We start from the raw sequence: 22,716 nt of genomic DNA, 5'->3' as shown, positions 1-22,716 counted from the left end.
CTGCTGTACTCTGATGAAGGCAGCCAAGTAATGGAATTTTTTTTTTTTTTTTTACTTTACTGCATACATTAGCCAAAAATCAATAAAGGCTTCTGGATCTTGTTAAATTTTTGGAATTCGTGTTTCACCAGCTGCCCAGGTTTGTAAACATCCCTCAGCTTGACACACTGCTGCTGAATATTTCCAGACATTGTTGGGAAAAACATCTGTTTGGCTCTCTACATCTCCTCAACTGTTAACAATAAATGAATATTCAAGGAACACGGGAGTAGTTTATATTGCAATTATTCCGCTGTGTGTGCTGTTTTGACAACTCATTATTGGCTGCTAGAACTGTTGACAAAATGCATTTATTTAAACATGAGACTGATTTAGCTCATTTAAGCCTGAGAGCACAAGCTAAGTGCCTAAATTGTTAAAAAAAAAATGAATGAATGAATGAAAGAAAGAAAGAAAATAAGACAACAAAAGAAAAATAGATAAATAATTTCCAAAGCAAAAACAAAAAGCTGAAAACACATTATTTTGACTTCTAAACCCAGCTCAGACTTGCCTCTGAACACAAATAAAAAAAGAGCCTGGAGGCCTCACATTTCAGGACCCTTTGTGCTGCTGCATTAAACTGCAATTTTACTGATTCAATGCTCCTATTTGAGGGTAAATATACACTTTCATTTTTTTAAACTTCCTCTTTCTGTTATCCACAGCTCAACAATAAAGAAGGTGGATGCTGTTCCAGCTGTTATTGCAGTTTTGGTGCATCTGTTGACAGATTTTCAGTGTCTGGAAAATGGATCCATTCTTGTCCTGCTCCTGTTCCCCGCCCCCCTTAACTGAGGATCTCTGGCAGTCAAGGTAGTTCTACTCAATTAGAACCTGTTTTTGGAAAATCCTGGTAGGCCGAGGGGATTATGTCTATAATTTCTGTTTAACCTTTATTCATCCAGGGAAGGTTTGCTTTGCACACATGATTTCTACAGAGCAAGACCCCATTTCTCACACATTTTCATCTGGGAGCTGCCCGGTCCAACCACCGTCTTACTGCTGCTGGCTACTGAGTAGCTGACTGGAGCTACTGGGGTCATAATTCATTGCTAAAGAACACCTGAACAGCAGGTGTTGAGGTAGAGAGGAAAAAATGTATTCATATGTTCACCGGCTGGATCAAGGAATCACCTGCATGAATGAACAGAAAACTGAAGTTTGAACTGAGCTTTTTCTTTGCACGAGTAGCTCTTTCATCTCTATAACACGGTGCATTGTGAGACACATTAACACTGATTAACCCTTTATTCAGAAATCAAGTAATTTCGAATGAATGTTGGCATTTTTAGGATGTGTAATACATTTAGCAGTTATAATATATGTACTTTAAAATAGTGGTTCATCTACATAGTAAGTACGTGGGTACTGTGCACTTAAAAAGTGGCACAATATTGTCGTTTTTCTAGACTGTGACCGTAATATGTGCTTGAAAAAACAGAACTAGAATATGGAGTATGCAATCAGGACATTGCTTCAGGCTAAACTACATTTTTAATGCTGTGGCCAGATTGCTAGTCTTCATTTTATTGCCTGCCTGTTGCCTTATTCACTGGACTTCACAAATGTTAATGTTTCACCCGGGACAAAGGAAAAAAAAAAAAAAAAAAAAGCTCTTTAGCACCACCCATCAATGTCAAGCCCCACCACTGAGTCATTTTCTGGCTGAGAGACGTGCTTGCAGAGGCTACACTCCACTCTGCCACTCATTCACTCTGTTGATGCACGGACTCCAGCCAGTGACCCTTCAGTCTGTGGTCCACTCCTCTAACCTCAGGACTCTCACCGTCTTCCTCTTCAAATTCAGACCAATGAGGACACTTCTTCACTCTGAGGACTTAACCACACTTATATGAGGCTGCCAATCTACCAGATTCTCCCCCACATGCAATTGTATTTCTTTTCTGCTATCTACACTATATCCAATGTACTGTAATTGGCTTCCATTCATTTTGTATGGTTCCCATCCAAGATGATATGATACCACTGCCAAGTGAGTGATTCTTTATTCACACCTCAATAAGTGGTAATAAGATTGGCTGGTGGTGGTGCTGTATCCAATAAGTTATAATAAGGTTGGCTGTCAGTATTATGTATTCATACTCAAATAAGTTGTGAAATGATTGGGGTGCTGCTGGTTCTATATCCAATAAGATGTAATATGATAGGCTGCCAGCAGTTGTGGATTCAATAAGGTCTAATGTGATTGGTTCATATGGATTCTATATCCAATAAGGTAAAATGTGGCTGTCTTCCAGTGACTTTGAGACTTTTTTTTTTTTATTGGAGGAGAATCAGTCCCAATGAGCTTGGCACTGCTGCAACTTCAGACAAAAGGTGAGTTAGTGAGCTTTCCAGCAGGTATTTCCCAGTCTACCTCTGCTTTGTGCCAGCAGCAGCAGTTTAGGAGGCTTAGCCCACATCCATCTGCAAGCCGGGCCAGAATATCTCTCCGTGTTTTCTCTGCAAGACAGCCAAGTTCTGCATCTCCTGCGTGCTCTGTTCTCCGTGAGAGAAGCTTCCGGAGTGGATTTTGTATTGTTGTGTGAAGGTTTACTTCGAAAAACTACTGAGGAAAATATTACTGGCCCAGCTGGGAAAACACATGAAAGGAATTATAACGCACTTCTTTCTATGAACCATACTGGCTGCAACAACTGGCGTAGTGTAATGAAGTTATTTTAATTACTGCTTGCCTATTGTACAGCATCTCCACAGCGACTTACAAGAGTCTATGTGTGCTATTTTTGTGTAGCAGATAGGAATCCCCAGACCCACATTTTAGGCAGGAACAAATTAACTACACAGAGTCATCACACCTGAAAGTGTGCTTTCGATATTCTCAGAAAGAGCTTTCTTTCAATTCTTCCTTTTATTGTACTGGGGCCAAATAAATAAAATGTTCTGAAATTGCACCCAATTTGTGCAAGAAAACGAAAAAAAAAGGGCTCAAACATCTCCCACATCTCAACCTCACAAAGAAAATTCATATGATAAAAAAGAAAAAAGCACCAGGCACACTGCGTTAAACTGCACAGAATCTGAATTCAGTAAAGACAGTGTTTCACTTCAGAAGTGTCTCACCTCAGATCTTTCCTTGAGCGTGCCATTACGGTGAATGTGTGCGTTCTTTATCATGTGAGCACTGATGCTACGGGCCATGTACTGTAAGCACAGCACTTCCATATAACAATCAAGGGAACTATTGTTATTCACATTCAGGCGAGAAGCCTCTTCAGTGCTGTTAACTGTGAGAGAAAGACGCCAGGCGTTCCTTTGTAAGCGGAGTGCAAACGGGAGGACATGTGGGTGGATGAATAACACCAGCTGTCTGCGATTACAAACAGGATGCGTCCCCTGCTAACAACAACGAAACATCTACTCAGTTTAAAAATCAAGATACCAAGGTAACTTAAATCAGCTCTCCAGATTTCACAGTCTTTCCTGCGTTTGCAGAGTTGCAGCCTGCTGATAAACGGTAATTAAACTGTGCAGAGAACAGAAAGCCAGCAGGTGTGTATAGTATCTTAACCTCTTGCTAATTACATATTATACTACTTGTTATTTAAGTAGATCAGGGGTTTTCAAAGGATGATAACTCCCCTCGGACAAAATCAAGACAACTGAACTCCCAGGAGGTATAATGCTGTCATGGAGGTGGTGAGTAACCTGTGGGCTACAACTGGAGCACTATTTTCTTCCCCCTATATTTGTTTCCACTTTAGCAAAATGGCGCCATTAAAAGTTTGCCAAGTGAGCCTAACCTGCATTCCAAACAGGGGACTCGATGCCCATTACCTAAACGTGACTTCCATCTCCATTCAGAATTACTTGCTGTCATATTGCTAATATTGTAATATCATAATAGTTATACTACCTTACAAAAGCTAAGTTCGCTGACATCAAGTGCAAAACAAACTCAAAAACACGTTGGCTCAACCCAAAGACTGAGGTGTGGAATAAAACCTTCGAGTTTATCTTATATTGCAGACTTCCTGCTGATCAGTCACATCAACACAGTTAAATAAACAGTGCGACTGAACACAGTATGAAAGCTAATACTTAACATGCAGTGCCACGTCTGAATCTGAATCTTTCTCAGCCATCTTCCTTGTTTTTCATTCTGGATCTAACCAGGATATACCCTGAGAATACTCGTCAAATGTTTTAAATTGCTTCTTCTTAGACTTTGTGTCCAACGGGAACCTCTTTTATAGAAAGCAGTGATAAGCAGATGGCTAGGGAGGCGGTTGTCAAGGCTGGTGTAGCAGAACAGCGTTTGAAAGCCTGTTTCAAGCTTAGCTGTCTGCTGCCGAGTGGAAATACTGTTGACCTTTTGGTGCTCTAACCTTTTACATGTGAACATGGAAATTTCTCAGCTATATCTGAAATATACAGCAGCTTTATCTCTTAGAGTAACAAGGTGTATGTAATGTTATGTGGACAAGTAACAGCTCTCTACTCACCAAGCATGATGAGGGTGGTCGTCCCTTGTTCGTTTCCAGAGGGATAGGTTGCGTATTCACAGGTGTAACGGCCAGCATCGGACATTTTTAGGTTAGAAATCCTGATGGATGGGTTCTCCAGACTGTTGTGCAGGAAGACAACTCGGTCTTTGAAAGACAAATTGGGGAAACTCTGTCCGTAGGTTGGGTGGTACACTGCGATGTTGTCCCTTTGACCATCAGAGGGTTCCCATATCCAAGACACCTGGAAAGAACAGAGTTTGTGAAAGCCAGTAGTGAAAAAATTATATTAAAAGAAAAAAAATCAGGTACAGACATATTACTTTCCTTTCAAACCCAGACTAACAAGATTCTTGAGAGGGTCTAATGAAAGCGTTTTCAGAGCCTCACACTGTGGGCCCCCCGCTAAACATAATCAAAGCAACTGCACCTCGTGTTGGCCGGTTGGCCCTGTCCCTTTCACCTCATGGTTAATAAACTCATTGTCGTGCAGCAGAAGTATATATTGTATATAGATACAGACTCAAGTACTGAAATCTGTGCTGTTCTATCTTCCATAAAACCTGAAATAATTTCACTTATAGCTGCAAAATGTCAAATGCAATTAAGGCTGTCTGAGTAAGGAGCCAAGAATCTATTACAACACGAAATTAAAGGTCTCTTAGTCTCGCAAACACTCTCTCAAGGACCACACTGCCATTTTAGAATACGGTTTGAAAGAGAGCGATCTTACAGGCTTTTCTTCTTAAGATTTCTGATATGTGAAAGATATTGATATCTTTTATGGCTGTATGAGGGAGACAAGAGAGAATACTGTGATGTTGTACCAAATAGATTTTCTTTTCTTTCCAGTTTTCAAAGAGACAATGTCAAATACAAACTACTGACTAAAGTAACAGACCAGGAAGCACAGGGAATAAAGTTCATCAATACACATTTAGTAAACATTTATTAAATTTATGATGTCAAGAGGAAAAAGAAGAAAGAACGGAGGGAGAGCTGAAGGTTGCAAGGAACAAGACAGGTAGTAACCCAGATGTCAACACAAATTAGTGGATGAGACTCCCTCGTTAGCGATGGATTGTAGGGAAAATATCAGAGGGCAATTTAGCCCGTCTGCAATTTCAGTTTTTGCATGTGAACAAATTGCTTATTGATTCCATCCACAGCTCAGAGGGGGACAGATGCAGCTTATGGCAGTTTGCTTTAGTCTACTTGGTGTGTGATAGTGAATCAGAACAGTTCACGTGGTGTCAGATAAATTGCCATCTGGGGTTTGATAACGCAAATTGACTTTCAAATACTCAGAAGTTCTCATTTTTTGAGTTGTGTGTGCTCGGCCCTCTCCATCTGGTAAGATCAAGCTAAAATGAAATGTTGGAATGTGTGAGCTGACAAGCTCGCCGGCTTCATCCAGCGACTGTCCAGCTGTGCAGAGGTGATAAAGCAGCTCTCTCAAGCTCTCTGTTTTCATACTTTGCACAGCTACTTTCGTGTGTTCAAACGAGTGCAAAGCAACTCAATAAACAAATAAATAAATTCAATAAATAAATAACTGTAAAAGTTTAAATGATTTGCCAGTTAAAATATATTAGTCGAGTTCAGCAGCAATTTTAACCGAATTTCCAGAAAACAGGCAAAGGAAAATACAAATCAGTGATGGTTTCCATCCATTACTGTGATGTGATTATTAGGATTTGGGTCATTGAGATAAACAGTTGGCGGTCATTAAATCACTGCAAAGACGAGGACACAACAAGATGACATAATTAAAAGAGAGTCAAGCTTCAAACAAACAAAAATGAGGTGGAAAATGCAATGGACATACGGCGTTTACTTCTTCTTCTACTTGTTTCATGTATTAATTTGAGGAAGGTTCCAGTCTCCACATCGCTCCACACCCACCTTAAGTTCTAATCTAGTTTTCCCCCAGTGCTCAAAGTATTGCTTTAACAAGGCCAAATGTGTACCACAGGTTTCTTTGTTGGCATGTCCTTATTTTGTCTGCAGAATGAAAAGATCATGGGGGAAGCACTGATCTCCACATCAACCAGTCTTCTCCTCACATTTTTCCAATGAATTCACTCCATTAGGTTTTACCACCTTGTCAATCTCACTTTGACATTCTGAGCTTCAGTGCTTCCAAACGTACTAAAAACACAATTCTGTCTTTCATCTGCCAACCTGTGTGAGCTTGGTGCGGCCTCCTCCGTCGATGAATTGACAGCGGAGATCAACTGACTCTGTGGGATAGGCCTCCAGCTCTTCCTCCACTCGCACTTTCTGAGCCCCGATACCTAAAGGCAGGTGAAAAAGAGAAGAAGGGGAGAGGGGATTAAGTAATCATCCACAAAACCAATATCTGAATAATTATTCATTTGTTTGTTTGAACTGAAACTAAACAAGGAACAAACAGACACTAAAACGGAGAAGATGGAGACAGGCAACATGGAGTATTAGAAGTATTTCATTTTGAATCTGGTGTTATTTAAATGAATCTGCTGTGATTGATGTTTTTCCCTCCCACTCGTTTTGTTTTAGTCAGAAGGGAGGATCGACCTCCTTAATACGTTTTCTAGACAGTTTAAAACAAAGTTATAGTTAAACACGATGGAAACAGAAAGAGGAAACAGAGACAAGTTCATTAAAGAGGAAGAAAAAAAATCTGAATCATGAGCCTTTGATAACAATCCTCAGGCAGCATCTCAGCCAACTTCCTTCTGCTCGGCCCTCATTACAGTAAAGCTTGTCTACCAAGAGGCATCGCTAGGGGGCGCGCCTCTAGGAACGCCACGGCAACTCGGGTACGGCTTCTTTGATGTGTTTGAAATTCAGTTGAAGGCACCTGTGTCTCTTTGCCTGAGCATGAAAGCCTGTGTCGGGAGAGCACGGTCGGTCAGACAGGCCAGTGCAGGTTCACCAAAACAAGCCTGGAGAGCTGCCCCCTCCGTTCAAACTTAAACCGAGATGAAAGGCGGATGGTCAGAGGCGAGCAGTGTCTCAACACCACGCAGTACCTGCTGACCTGCAGGCCGCGTCTGAATACTGAGTTTAAACTGCACAAGTGGATTGAGATTTCTTAACATTCGTCTCTTACTCCGCAATCGACTGACTCAACTGTGGGTAGTAGTCTGCTGCCGAGGCCCAAATCATAAGTTGCAAGACTTCTTTTGAACCTATACTTTCCCTTTTTTAGTAGGTAAATAAATAAATAAATAAATAAAATGTCACTGTGGTGCTGTGATACCTTTTTTATTCCCAAACAATCTTCAGTATCAGCATTGCTACCAATTCTGTGAGGCCTCTGCATTCAAATAGACTCCACGGGAAAGCCAGGCTTCCACTGAATCTGAGATAGATTTGACAAATAAAACTGATGTAGCAGAAAATGCATTTGAGGCTTTCAACAGAAACTGCAAACTAATTTGCATGCAAGAGCAGCAGGAAACCGTGAACAGGACAAAGTCTGCTAAACAACAGGATTACAAAAGCACTCCTCAGAACTGTCAGGTTTTAAACTGCATGTAAGCCTTGTCATGTTGTGTACCACCTAGTGAAAAATGTGTTCATTAAAAGCACTTCAGCAGTTGACACGAATTGTCCCTTCTCTTAGCGATGGCTCTTTTTATTTGGATTAGTTGTCAACAAGCAGCTGTCAACCAGCAAGGCAATTAGCTGCAGATGTGCCTTGTTAAAACATTCATTAAATCGACTATATATATATACACACACATACACACACACACACACACACACATATACTAACAGTTTACAGTTGTATTAGATTTCTTGACACAAATGAACTTTAATGAACTTGTAATCCTCTGAATTATGAGAGGTAGAAAAAGAAAATGGCTCAGAGTAAGAAAGAAAAACAAAAAGCGAAAGGATCAGAGAGCAAACCAGACAACTTGTAATCCTTCGTTAATGCAATCTAGGCCGAGTCCACAGCTCTGTGTGTTTAGCGGTTTCCACATACAATCATATAAAGCTTCAGCTGACATTTTTACGGGGTCTGCGACTGTTCGGTTGTCTTGGAATTAAGTCACACTGTTACATCTTTTCTCCTCCACCTCTTCTAGCTCGCTGCCCTCTCAGCCAGCCTCTGCGCCTGCAAAGATAAAATTCTTGTGGGGAGCCTGCCTCTCATTGGCTCCGGAAGAAAAGGGGATAAGCAGTCACTAACTGCTCGCTTGCCCCGGGTGGTTCCAGTGCAAAAAGCCTCTTAGTGTGTGAGGGATTGATTAGGACAATATGTTACATGTCACAGCGTGGAGGTGAATGAGCTGGCTGGGATTTAGCCTGCAAATCAGCTGTAAAACACAGTCACACTAACAAAGAGTGAGAAGTGTGCGTGTGCTGCAGGGGTGTCGATTGCTTTGGACTTACGGCATGCGTGCATCCACACGCCCGCCCATGTGTGCAGGAGCGAATTTTGTGTGCAAAGGCCTACGTATGCTCAACGGTGTGTGTGCTCGCGTGATTACTGTACACGATTGAGTGTGTGTGTGCATATATCAGACCATCTCATTGTAATGTGAGTGCATATGAGAGTGACTCAGTCATTGAACCACAGTCTCTACCCTGAGGGAGACAATGGGCTGTCAAAGCAGTTATCTGTTCCCACTGTCAGACAGACATGCACAAACATGCAAAACACATGAATGCAAACTACTGGCTGCCAGACAAGTTCTTCCACGGCCTGAACCAACAAGAGCAGCAGCTACGAACTGAGACCAACCTCCGCCTCTGGTATTTGTTTCTGCCTCTATAACATTCTTATAACCTATTTCTTCATTTGTCCAAATTAAACACAACAACACACAACTCCCACTATTTCTAAAGAAGCTGAAAATACAAACACACACACACACACAGTCTCACCAAAGCCATGAATCACATAAACTTTCTGGTTATTCATAGTGGTCAATGTAATCTCATCTGTGACGCAGGGGAAAATAATAAAAAGAGAGACAGAGAGGAAAAGGGTGGAAGAGGGGATGATGGAGAAAGAAAAAGGAGATGGCTACAGACTGAAAGAGTGAAAATGCTGAAAGAGAAAAAGTCAAGAGGGGTATGAAAGGATCTGGAAGAAAATGGAAGAACAATTTATGGGGAAGGATAAATGTAAAAGAATAAAAGAGTAACAGAGAAGAAGAAGAGGAGGAAAGAGAAAAGAAGCCCAGGAAGAAGATTTATAAAAATAAAGTGACTAAATCAGAGAGAGACTGAAGGCGATGGAGCTGCAGGGGGAAACTAGAGGAGGGAATAAAGAGGAATGACTAAAAACCAGAGAGAGTGCAGAAGAATAAAAGGAGGCCACAGAGTGGAGAAGTTTGAAAATGGCCAAAAAGAGATATGAGGAGAAAAAGTAAAACACTGAAGGAGTGAAAGGCAAGGAGCAGAGAGCATGAGATCACATCAGAAATGATTCATTTCCTCAGAGCCTGACTCCAAAACGCCCCGTGGAGACTAAGCTGACTGGCTCTGAGAGATGAGACGAGTGAGAGGATGAGAATGAAGAAAGTCTCTCTTCTCACAGCTCACACAGACCTGAACATGGCCACCTTGCTCGCACAGAGGTTGCCACTTGTGGGCGTTTTTTTAGCATCTGAACTAACACTGATGTTAAATGTTGTGCTCACATAGATGTGTTTTAAACTTTATCATTTGGTTCTTCTGACTTTGTACAACTATAGATAATCCTATGTCGGTCTAGAACACACAATCTTCCTTTAACAAGACAACAGAGCTATAAACTTGTGGACTTGAGACAGATTTAAGTCACAAAAATGAGGACCTGAGACTTCACTTACATGAGACTTGTCAAACATGCATTCTTTTTTATCAGAATTTTCAGGATCACATTGGTCTGGATTGTTCCCTCACACCAAAAATATCTCTTCAGCTCAGAATTGGCTTTTGAATAGACCCCTGAATAAATAAATAATAAACCTCCGTCATTTTAGTGTATGCAGACACAGAAGATGCATTTAAAAGTTTCCCGTCAAACTATAGCCACAGTCCACCTTTCTTTTTCTGTCTTCCATTCAGAAACCTGTGAACTACAACCAATGTTCAACGACGAGGAAAAATGAATATCTAGATTTCTGCACTGCCTCACGGCACAGTCAAGTGCAGGTTTATATTTTCTTTCCAAACTTTCTCACTTGTTGCAGACATTTATTCGGGGCCAAATGTTTGCCCTGTGAAATCACATGTAATTGTTGACGATGGTAATGCTCTTTATTTTTCCCTAGAAGCGTATCACACATACGCTCGTCCTGCTATCAGTGAAATTGGAGTCGATGCACCACTGTAACCCTTATCTTTTCAATCCCTCCAATTATTTGCCTGCAACCCCAGCGATCCCACAATTTGCAGCTTATTCAACTGTTGCACTCAGTGGAAGTCACTGTGGATTGGAGCGTCAGCTAAACATAAATGGAAAGTCAAAGAGGGGAGGCGGTTAAATGAATGGCCACACTCTGCTTCCCTCCCAATGCACCAGAGAGATGAATCACAGTTAATTGACATTTAGAGGCTTGTGGCATTTGCCTGTTTATGTGGAGCTTCCCCATGTAGACAGGCATGCAGCGTAAGCGTGAGAAATATGCTGATGGGGTGCACACTCATCCACATTAACATCCAAATCACATACTTAAAGAAGGCAGTGAACCACAGCTGTTTTGTTTTGCTTTTTTTGTTTTTTGTCAGCGTGTCATGATGTCACTTATGTCAGCTTGTATCTTGGTGACTGCCAACAACTGTCAAACACTAAAATGGAACAAATGAGCACATTTGAAATGTTAAAGCTGCTGCATAGACAATTATTTCATCACATCAAACTAGAATTTGAAAGATCGACTTCATCCATGTTGTATTTGTCTTGATTTTTCTTTTCTGCATTTTTTGTGTACGTTCCTGATATTTTTTTTTTTTTTTTTTTATTGATGCTAAATGCTCCACTACGTTCACCAGCCACTTGCTAATTTCACCTGTCTGCTAAGTGTTGTTGGTCAGGTAGCATACAGTTGGGTTTTGGAGGTTTTGCTCTGCTGCAGCTGAAAACAATTCTGATGAGAGCACTGAGACTGAACCAAAACTGTGAAATGGTGGGCTGCAAAACCAAAACAATGAGCTGAAAGATGATAAAATGCTCCATAGAGCTGAGGGAATTCAGTCTCTCTGTGTTTGTCAACACCTTTCACACATGATTTATGATATGAGGTCATATGATCCACTGCTAATATAAAAATATATTTTTTTGCCTTTTCAAGTTTCTCTCTCAGTACAAGTCTTTTTAAGAAAATATGTAAAGCCATTTGTCACATTCATATTATTCTTTACAGGTAATATTTAGAGTCATGGGTGAATCATGAGTGATAGAGGGCTACGGTATGTGACATCAGTCACCGTGTGCTTATATTTCACGCACAGCACGGTAATTACACAGGTCAACACACATTAAAATCTGACGCTCATGACATTCATACCTGGGAGAAAAAAAAACACAAAATAATTCTTCAAATGTGACACGGAAGAGAAGGGAAGAGGCAGAGGAGGGCTGGCGTTGAGGGACTGTCTCATCCACCACACGCTGGGGAGCTGAATTACCGGTAATTGGCATTTGACAGCTCATAATCATGGCATTTTACGTTGGCTTTTCAGTAACAGGACACTGATCAACATGGTGGCAGAGGGAGAAAAGAGATTAGTTGTTGCAAGGATGGCTTTGGTTTCTCTCTCTCTCTCTCTCTCTCTCTCTCTCTCTCTCTCTCACACACACACACACACACACACACACACACAGTTACCGTTAGCTGGCAGTCAAAAGCTCCTGGCATCTGTGAGATTTTATTTTATTTTATTTTTTACCACAAAGATGCTAATAGAACTGAAATTAATTCCAAAATGAGACATCCACCGTTTCAAGGTTGAAGTTTCAAACCCAGTCAACAAAGGTTGACGACAAGCAGAAAAATGCTGAGTCATTCTCTCTAATTTTGCACAATAAGGGTTCAGTTCAGAAAGTACTGTTTTACTCTCCATCTCTTCACATATTGAATCTCAGTCCGTTAATGTCCATGTTTTTTCACTTGCAATTTAAGCCAATTACATCAGTAGCTGAACTATAGCAGGTGATTGCTCAGCTGTGACTGCTCTATTATATTAACAGATGTCTAACAGCAAATTTAAGCAGGAAAGAGTACAGGAGTGTACTTTTATTTAACAAATTTAACCCAAATAAACAGCAATAAGCTGTGATTAAAGGCCAGAGCTGGCGTTGTTGTTTGTTCAGCAATGAAATATTCATATTCTGAATCAAAAATGGCTCATTTTGTTATAAAATGATTGTCAGATGTGGACCGATAAAGATTTTCCTGTTTCAAAAAATTATAAAAGTAATGTAATTTCAAAATTTGCCATTAATTGTCAGATAGGTATGTGGTGTGATAGACTGAGCCACAAAGGAAAAAAAACAGAACTTTTAATTTCAATGTAATATTAATACCCAGCTGACAGCTCGGGTAACTGGCATGTTTACACTGTGGGTGGCTTCTCACTGTTACCATGTTGTCAGCTGACAACCCATTAACTCCAGTTTATATATTTTTTTATTTTTTATTTTTTTACTGGGATTGAAGGGCTGAGAAAATGATCCGGCCTGTGGGATTATAAAACCCTTTCAAAATCCCTCTGCATCACTTCCAAAATGCACAGTGGACTATCGCACAAGAAGTCTGCTGTTATTCATTTCTGAAAAGTTGGTATTTTGCAGATGTAAGACGTTCACTCACCCGTGTGATTAAGGCATTAATGCGGCTCTACAATTGCAGTGTGTGTGTGTGTGTGTGTGTGTGTGTGTTAGCCTGAGCTGACTTACCAGTAATTGCTATTTGACACTAAATGGCTTCTTCTGTATATAGTCATCTTTAATCAGGTTTTTATTGTCCACTTGACGATAGATGTGAGCGGGATCTCCCATTCACACCAGTGGCCTTTGCACCATCAGGAGGCTGATAAAGTTCACGATAGTCGTCACGAAAGCCATTGTTATCATAATGAGCAGGTGGTAGATGTGTAATTTAGTTACACTTTACAAATTGTAGGGCAACTTAGTGAAGATAGCTTTCACCTCCCTCCTGCTCAGGTATATCATCCATGCATCTCTGAAGAAATGATCACATAAAGGCCAAAACAGACAGACAGGTGGCAATCTATGTGTCAGTTACAGGTAGCAGCATTAGATGTAACTCCTTGCACATTAGATTTATCACTCACTCACATGATATTTATCATGGGATATACTCTAGTTTTCAGTTTATATTCTATAAACATACTCATTGTATTTACTAAATCAAAAAGCTTTTAAGTGTCTGTCTTTTTCTTCGCCTAGTATACACAGATTTACAGTAAAGACTTAAAGCTTCATTTGTAAGCACCAAATCTGAATTTCACAAACAATACAAAAACATCGCTGCACAACAGCTCTGTATTCCAGGGCTGTGTTTTATACACTGACAAAAAAAAAAATCTGAGGAAACCATAAAAGAAATCAACAAAAGCTGCCTCACAATGAGGCGAGGCACATGTCAAGTTCCGTGCAATGTGCAACGTGACACATGACTCTTTCTGAGTGTTGTGATCTTAAAGCCGACAGTGTGAGGAGCGAGCGCCTGCCTGAACATTTGCTGGTTTGAGTGCAGGGGCCTCTCTCACAACGCAAGACTACAGAGTTAACTGGATATCTTTGATGAATAAAACCCAGAACACCCTTCAAAGCTGGAACATGCTCTGAAGTAAAAAGGAGCTGTTCTGGGTGTTACATGGTGTCCACATAACTTTGTAACTCTGCTTTGTGAGAATGGCCCCTGAACAGATGAGAAAAGACTGGGGGAAAGTAAGCAAGAGATGTTCTTTCTTCCTTCAACAAATACTGTTGAGGTGACCTTGAGTAAGGTATTCCACGTCTTCAAGCTGCTATGGACACAGGTATTATACTGTAACTCTTGTTCCCAGGTGTGTATGTACACCTGGGAAAGATCTGAGCTCAGCAAACCTCACCTGGATAAACCAAAGTTCAGCTCTGCGTGTTTTAAAACATTTTCTCAGGTATTCTTCCTGAGTAACGCACCAAGAGACATGCCTGAGTGTGTAATCCACAAATGAAAGCCTTCCCACTGCACATTAAATGACAAGAGCACTGACGGCGTTGTCGAGGTAAAGAACAGCAGGTTCAATATCCCAGGTCTTTCTTTTCAAAAGCCCACCTTAGCTGCTCCTGTACTTTTGAAAGAAAATGACACCTGGTATCAATGGGATGGGAAGAAAACAACGTTTTCAAGAGCAAACGAATGGAGCAGTTGCACAGAGAGTTCACTTAAAGAAGACTGAGTGAGCTCTATTTCAGGGAGGACAAAAGGGCGAGGACGGGAGCAAGCAGAGCGTGACGCTGTCCATATGCCATGCTGCATTAAATGATACATCTCCGTCATATCTTCACAAAACAAAGGATCCACAGCAGCCGTGTCAATGGCTTTTGTTCCACGCTTCCTTTCATGTGTGGCCATTTCTTTTCATGCCCCTGCTTTGTTGATGTAGTCAGTACGGCTCTCCTCAGAGTTTCATTGAGGAGTTTGCCTTCCCTATCTGATGTGCTTCCACTGCTCAATATACTTTCTGCCGCTCAGATCAAAGGGCAGCAAGGAATTCATCAAAAGGAATAATTCAAAAAAAAGAAAGAGGAGAAGATCAAGATATAAGAGATGTAGCCCTAAAATTGGATGGTTATCCAATATTGAGAGAATGGACAGGCAACGGCAAAGGGGACACAACGGGTGAAAAATTAGGGGACAATATCCAGAATCTACAAAGCGTGCATCTTATTTCATTTTTCATTGTCTGTTGTCCTCTCCTTGTGAAATATTGGAAATGAAGGGAATCGGCTGATTAATGTGATTAGACAGCAACAATAACAACTGCCCCTGATTTGAAAATACTTATCCTGTCCACCGACATCCAGTGGATGTTGACCCGTCACATATTATCATCTGGAAAGTCACCACACGATGTTTCACTGGTTTCTAAATGAACCTCTGGAAATTTTATACATCATTTGTCTTTGTAACTAAGAGCACGAGCACAGCAACCAATTTCTGCATTTTAGAGCTATGTCTCTTTATTACTTTTCTGTAATAATTATTATTACTTTTCTGTCAACCAACTGTGATTTGTTTTTTTGTTTTTACAATTTTTGCCCGGCAGTTCCAGGGGCTGTTTTATGGTCCTTACTGTGGGTCAGGCGTGTCTTCTGCCACTTACCCAGATATGGCTGTGAGGATGCTGTCCACGTACGTACAATGCCAGTCTCTCTGCTATCATGTCCACCCACACCACACTCAGGTGTGTTTAGATGCCCTGTTAGAAACCCATTTACCCTTCCTGCTATATATTCTGCTTTTTAACTCTCGCTTGGCACACTGAAAGGTGTTATTACACACAGGAAACTAGCTTATTGTTGTGTGTGTCTTTGTGTGTGCTTGGCACCTGCCACTCTCATACTCGCTCATATTCTCAAACCTCCATGTCCAAGTCAGAAACAGTTTTATGTTACCTGGCTTAGCTCCATGATGCATACTTCACACGACATAATTATTTACCTTCTCCATATCATCAGGGTCCACTTGTCAATCTGGTCTGTGCATAATGCACCAAATAACACTACAGAAAGTGACTTTAAAATTGATTAGTCTCAGCCTCAGCCTGAAAACTGCCCAAAACAGAGCCAACTAACTGCCAACTATATATATATATATATATATATATATATATATATATATATATATATATATATATATATATATATATATATATATATATATATATATATATACTTATATATATACTATATATTTTAATTATCAATTGCAGGAGGAAGTCAAGAAGCTGGAAACATTTCCCATTTTACAAACAAAATAAATGTATCACAAGTCTGAGCCACGTTTTACCAGGTTTCACCGATTAGATTTGTTTTTAATCTATTTTTCTAAAAATCAACTTGTGACTCATCACTCCTGAGTTGGCTGAGACAGCGAATCACAGATATAGACGGGTGGATTCCAACAATGGGGGTGGATTTGGCTCATTTCATTTCAAAGCAGTGCAGGTCCATTTTAACAAGCACCCTTCAGTAAAACACTAAGACGAGAGGAATGTGGCCAGCCAAGCACTGAGCCCTAATTACTGATATTTTCTGCCAGTACGAGAAGCAAGTGGCAAATAACTGGATTACAAAGCTGAACACAAATTAATAAGGGAAGATCAGGAGACGAACACCAACATTAACACTTCTGCCTCTGACAACAACACAGATCTGGGATGGGAGGGAGACTTGGGCTCAATATGTACATAAAACAATGAACAAAACATTTACAGAAATGAAATTATTTGTTCTAAAATGCGGCGCACAGATCACTGCAGGTGCTTGAAGTGTTTTCAGGGAATCCCCAACAAAAGGAGAGAAATTTACTATTTTTACTAACTTACTATTTAAATCTTCACGAGTGAAACCAAATTTGGGGAAGTCTGAGTATGTCCTGTTTCCATGCCACCCACGATGTGTGTTTGAGAATCACATTTTGACTTCCTCTTGGCTGGTCAAGAAGTGAAAGTTATATGGTTTAAAATTATGTTTCTATTACAGAGGTAATCAGGTGTTTTCATCCAAAAGATGAACATTTTTGCCTCTAGGCCTGTTCAATAATTAATCTCCTGCTAAAAGGTAAAACCATTTGTAGAACAAATCCACCGTTCAGCTGACACACATCGAAAGATCATCACTCACAGGCAGGGATCCTGTTGAGTTGGAAGGCACACTAATCACTAATAAAGCAGGTGATTCTGGTGAATACAGCACATTTATCCCCACAGGTCCACCTCCTCCTACGAATCCTCATTACACCCTCAGTCAGCTGTCATAACACTCAAACAGAAAGCGTTAAGTTCATTCACTACCGGGAAAAGCCCCCCTCTCTCTCTCTGAAGTCATGCCCAGGTATGGAAACAATTATTTCACAAGAATTAACAACTAATAGATTGATTGCTCTGTCTGTCTGTTCAACAACTATATAAAAACTCCCAGGTTTGGTAAAATCATGTTTGCAGTTTATAGTAGGTGTGTATCACGTTTCATTACAGTCTACCATTAACAAAGCCCTAAAATAATCTATGAAATGCATCCAACAAAAATGATGATGTGGTCCTGCACAACCTCGCGTTGTGTTTCTGTCCTCTCGTTAGTGGCTCAAATGCCAAATGACCAAGTATCTTTGTGGCAAAGTTATTGATTATGTCCTTGGAGTCCACTGTCAAAGTGAGGTAACGCTCCAATTTGCAACGAAAAGAAAATATTTCGTTTTTCACTGGTGGTTTGTGATTTCATATTTTCTGGTCATCCTAACCTGCATTCAGGTGGTGCTTGATTTATGAGCTTCCCAGTTTTCCCCAAGGATGTGGCACGACTGCTTTTACCAACAGGTCAAAAAGGAACAGAATCAGAATCACTAGCAGCAAAAAAGTGTATTCAAAAAACCCGAGAGTGAAACTTTGCTACTCATTTAAAATGTGCGAGCATCTTTTGATAAGCAGAGCACTGGTGGGTCTAAACTGCTGTGGTATTTTTCATTCTTGAAATTCATTTCAAGAATTCACTCAGAAAGCCGTTTCCTTGTCTGAACAGCTTATTGATTCAAAGCGTTTGTGACTTGGAAAAAAGAAACTATGACCTGACCTGACTAAAGCTGGGCAAGTGGTCTGTAAAACTGTACGACTGTGAGAGCGGCTGCCATCTTGAACGTGCCTGGCAACTTAGCACACTCTTATGAAAAGGGAATATTTGTTCACCATGAAAATGAGAAAAATCTGACTTTGTATGCATCACAAACACAAATAATAGTCTTTTCTCATAAGGCAACCTGTTGATACAATATTACACAAGCTAATGAAACAGCAGTAGGCTCTCCTGAGACACATTAAGTGACCTCAAATATGCAGCAGCACAGACAGAAACATCTGCAGAGGGAGAGAAAAGGTACAGTGCAGAACAAAACAGAACAAGAACAGAGTGTAAAATACGGCAGCATGCAAAACAGAGCTGAATAAAACAGGAGCGAGATGAAGAACAGGACGGAAAATACCTCCACGCGAAAGTGAGACAACAAAACGGCAAGCCAGACAGAAACAGTAGAACAGAGCAGTGAGAGGAGGGGAGTGTTCGAAATGCAAACGGGAAGGAGGCGCACACGGCAAGACGGGGAGAGTTGGTGCTCTTTGTGTTTTGAAATGAAGAGAAATGAGAAGAAATGGATGCAGGCCTGGAGGGAGGGAGGGAGGGAGGGAGGGCAGAACACTGTGTACCGGGACATTATAGTCTGAAATTACATAGGACACAATCTCTCCTCGCTCACTGCCACAATTCAATTCATACCCTGGATTCCTATTTGTCTCTTACTCGCCTCCCGACAACAGAATTCATATTCAAGTACCCACTCTCTCTCTCTCTCTCTCTCTCTCTCTCTCTCTCTCTCTCTCTCTCTCTCTCTCTCTCTCACTTGGTGCAGTGATGACAGCTCTACCATATTAAGAGTGTTAGAACTGCTGCGAATGGGCATCTGCAGGTGGTGTGTGTGTGTGTGTGTGTGTGTGTGTGTGTGTGTGACCTCTCCAAATCTATTATCTCTGCAGGTATCGAGATCCCATCCAACAGTCATGCAGGCTGACCAATCACTGCCAACACAGGCTGGTTTCTGTGTGTGTGTGTGTGTGTGTGTGTGTGTGTGTGTGTGTGTCTGTGTCTGTGTGTCTGTGTGTCTGTGTGTCTGTGTGACTTTGATCTCTGGCTGTCCTTGCCATGCCCCCCATCTCTTTCTCTCTCTCTCTCTCTCTCTCTCTCTCTCTCTCTCTGGTGTAAACACACATACACCACACACAGGGCGGCCTGTGTTGGCAGTAACACACGCACACACACACACGCACGCACACACACACACACACACGCACACACACACACACACACACACACAGAGCGAGAGCCCCCAGCTGTTTTCAGTCTCTCTCCTGTCGAACTGACAGACACTAAGCAGACTGATCTCCTCAACTCGAGCCATCAGCCTCTCCTCCTCCCTCCTGCCCTCTGACTGACTCCCCCCTCCTCTCCTTTTCTCTCTCTCTACTTCCTCCTCCATTTTGCTTTCTTGTCGTCCACTGCCCCCCTGCTCCTCTTTCTCTCCCTCCACATCTTTCCGTCTCTCCTTCCCTGCCCTTTTAGAGTCCACATTTCTCTCTCACCTCCTCCAGACCATCTGACATTCTCACTCACTTATGTGTTTGTTCAGTTGCTTTATGAAAAGTGCAAATTAATTACAACCGACCCACTGTAGAATCAGCTTTGTGGACGTGACATAAATGTAAATCTACAGAATGAGAACCAGAGAAATAGAAAACGAGTGTTACAGTAATTTCACTGTAAAAGGGCGTTGTAGCTGCAGGTCCACCTCACAATGTTTTAAGTTTACTTTCGTGGGCGGACATGAATGCTTGTTGAGACATTTCACTTAAAACTACGAATGGCAACCTTATGGTGGAGCTATGAAAAGTCAGGGGACTACCAAGATCAATAGGATCCATCCTCTGGGACCATGAATGACAGTACAAAATGCTGTACCCATTTAGCCTGTAGATGTTGAGATATTTCACTGGATATGAGACAACTTTGACCGGATAGTGGTGCTGCAGGAAAAGTCGTTTCATCCTCTGAAGACTGAATATCTGTACAAAATCTCACAGACGTATCACAGAACAAACACGTTTTATATTAACAGCCAGTTAACCTGGGAAATTAAAATTTTAATTAACTACTCACTCCATCGGCTACATTTCTAAATCCTTCAAGAACCTTTTTGGATCACTGTTGAAATCTGAGTCTCACTAAACTACCGAATACTAACACTGAAGGGAAAGAATTTTGAAACTATCAGCATGCTTATGGACCTAAACTTAACGTCTTAAAGACAGAAACAGAACCAGCCAGCCATCTGCTCCCCAGATCCTGCTGTAACACTGTATTTATTACTTTACTGTGGACCTGCTCTCTCCTCCTTCACTTGCACAACACATCACACCTCATATTATCTGTCTACTGGCCTCTTGACTCAAACAATATGTCGCCACATCCTGCTTCCAGTTTGACAGTCTTATCAGCCTCAGGCTAGACAAGATAAACTGATGTAGTGGGCGGTGAAGCTGCTGCCCTATTTATGTTTTCCTTGGATTTGAGACTCCACATACCTACTACAGTTTGTGTACTGCCTGGAAGGTAGCGGGAGGAAAAAGGAGCAGACTGTTTTTAATTGGAACAAAACTTTGTTCATTTACTTAAAGAATCAGTTTACCTCTGAGATTTCTGCCTCCACAAAAAAACCCTAGAAGTGAAAGGAATACTGTGTGTGGAGCCCACTACAATGAAAAACAATGTGCTAAAACAATACAACAGAGCTACGATTACGACATCCCTGTATCTCTGGGTGAACCACCTCTTCAAGGGGCTGCTGCATGTTGCTGTGCATAACCCCAATAACTAACTTTACATATGTGCATGAAAAGCAGCATTCAAATTCAGGCATCGCTAACATGGCATGTGGCTCGCTGAACATGTTATGATTGGCTAATATTCTGGACTACATGGCCAAAGGTATGTAGTGACCCCAGTGCAGGTTACATGGCTGGTTTGGGTTAGCCCCCTTAGGTCCAATTAAGGGATATCATTGCAGTCACTTACAGACTCAGAGTTTACAATAATATTTCACACCAGTGCACAAGGTAAGATCATAAAGAAGTGTGTGTTCCTCCCCAGTACTCAGAGCCCTGACCCTTACCCCATCTAAAATCTTTGGGGTGAACAGTCTGCACGTCAAGCCTTGTGAAACGTCTCCCCAGAAAACCGAAGGTGGCTGTAGCAGCAGATTAATGGCCGTGGTTTTGGAATTAGCACAGAAATAAACTGTGTTAATTAATACTTTTGGGGGGAGCTCAGAAGTTTTCCAGCATGTGGTCAGAATTTTCCGACAAAGCCACATTTTAGAGACATAAATCCTCATAAAGACTTACACAAATAGTCACTTGCAGACTCGAAACATTACCGGAAACCAAAACTAATATCACTGATATACAGTGATGATCCCATACAGCTGAAACACTGCCAAAATGTAATTAATCAAACCACTGAAGAAACAGTCACTCTGTCTCCCTGCACTCCTTCTGTTTATAAGACTGTCGTTCGTCCTCACCTTCCCTCAGGCTCATCAAACTCTCCCGACTCGGCTTCTCCACTTCTCTTCAGTACCCCTCCTCCCTCTCTTTTTTCTCTCCATCTCTCCCTCTGTCAGTGTTGTCCCCTCCCTTGCCCACATTTTCTCAAGGTCAGCCTCCCGCTCTCTCTGTCTCTTAGATACCCATTGTCCCTCTGCCGCTCTCTTTTTCCCCCTCTTTCTCTTTCATCTCCATCATTTCGTGTGCTCCTCTTCATCTCTCGCCCTCAACGGCACTTTTCCCCGCTTTCATCTACTCCTGGCCTTGAGTTGGCCGAACCCACATCCAGTGGCCTCTTGCGTAGCTCATTTTCCTCAAAGCCCTGGTTCCTGTATCTCCTTTCAGTCTGTTTTCTACTCTCCCTCTCTCTTCTCCAACACAAATTTTTTTTAAACCTTCCAGAAGAGCAATCACCCACATGCTCTCATGTCACTAAGTGACAGAACAATCTTAGTTAGGCCCTTCAAGAAAGCGACTTATCTAAAAAAGTCTGAGAACCATCTCATGATGGCTCACACAGGTCTCACGATACTGCTGCAGAATGTTGCTAATCAATTTAAAGTGTTGGTTCGACCAACAATTTCACTTGGCTGAACCCAGAAACATGTCTGAGATGCTTCCAACACAGCACATCGGAATCGTATGCCGTCAAGCTAATTTAAAGGCAGAAGCAGGACAAGGTTAAATGCTAGTCTTTTTCCACCTCATAAAGAGCACTGCAATAAACAGATTACTTGATTATCATTTCTTATACATAAAGATACTAAAGTCATTTTAATAAACCACAAAACACTTTGACTGAGCCAAGTAGTTGAGAGAAAGATTCTTTTTATGTCAGATC

General features: G+C 41.3%; 1 protein-coding gene across 4 annotated transcripts in view; it reads right to left on the bottom strand.

The window, feature by feature from the left end:
- Positions 1-22,716, bottom strand: part of pvrl2l (PVR cell adhesion molecule related 2 like) — a 221,690-nt gene that overhangs the window by 119,858 nt on the left and 79,116 nt on the right. For all 4 annotated transcript variants that reach the window (XM_041053728.1, XM_041053730.1, XM_041053729.1 and 1 more), the window contains exons 2-3: positions 6,693-6,805; positions 4,509-4,752 (exon numbers count right to left, since the gene is read on the bottom strand). In XM_041053728.1, coding sequence (XP_040909662.1) covers positions 4,509-4,752; positions 6,693-6,805 — 357 coding nt within the window. The remainder of the gene's footprint in view (positions 1-4,508; positions 4,753-6,692; positions 6,806-22,716) is intronic.

The sequence above is a fragment of the Toxotes jaculatrix genome, chromosome 13, assembly GCF_017976425.1.
Source record: "Toxotes jaculatrix isolate fToxJac2 chromosome 13, fToxJac2.pri, whole genome shotgun sequence".
Lineage (NCBI taxonomy): Eukaryota > Metazoa > Chordata > Actinopteri > Toxotidae > Toxotes > Toxotes jaculatrix.
The sequence above is the reverse complement of the archived record's forward strand: the minus strand, read 5'-3'. Positions and strand labels throughout refer to the sequence as shown.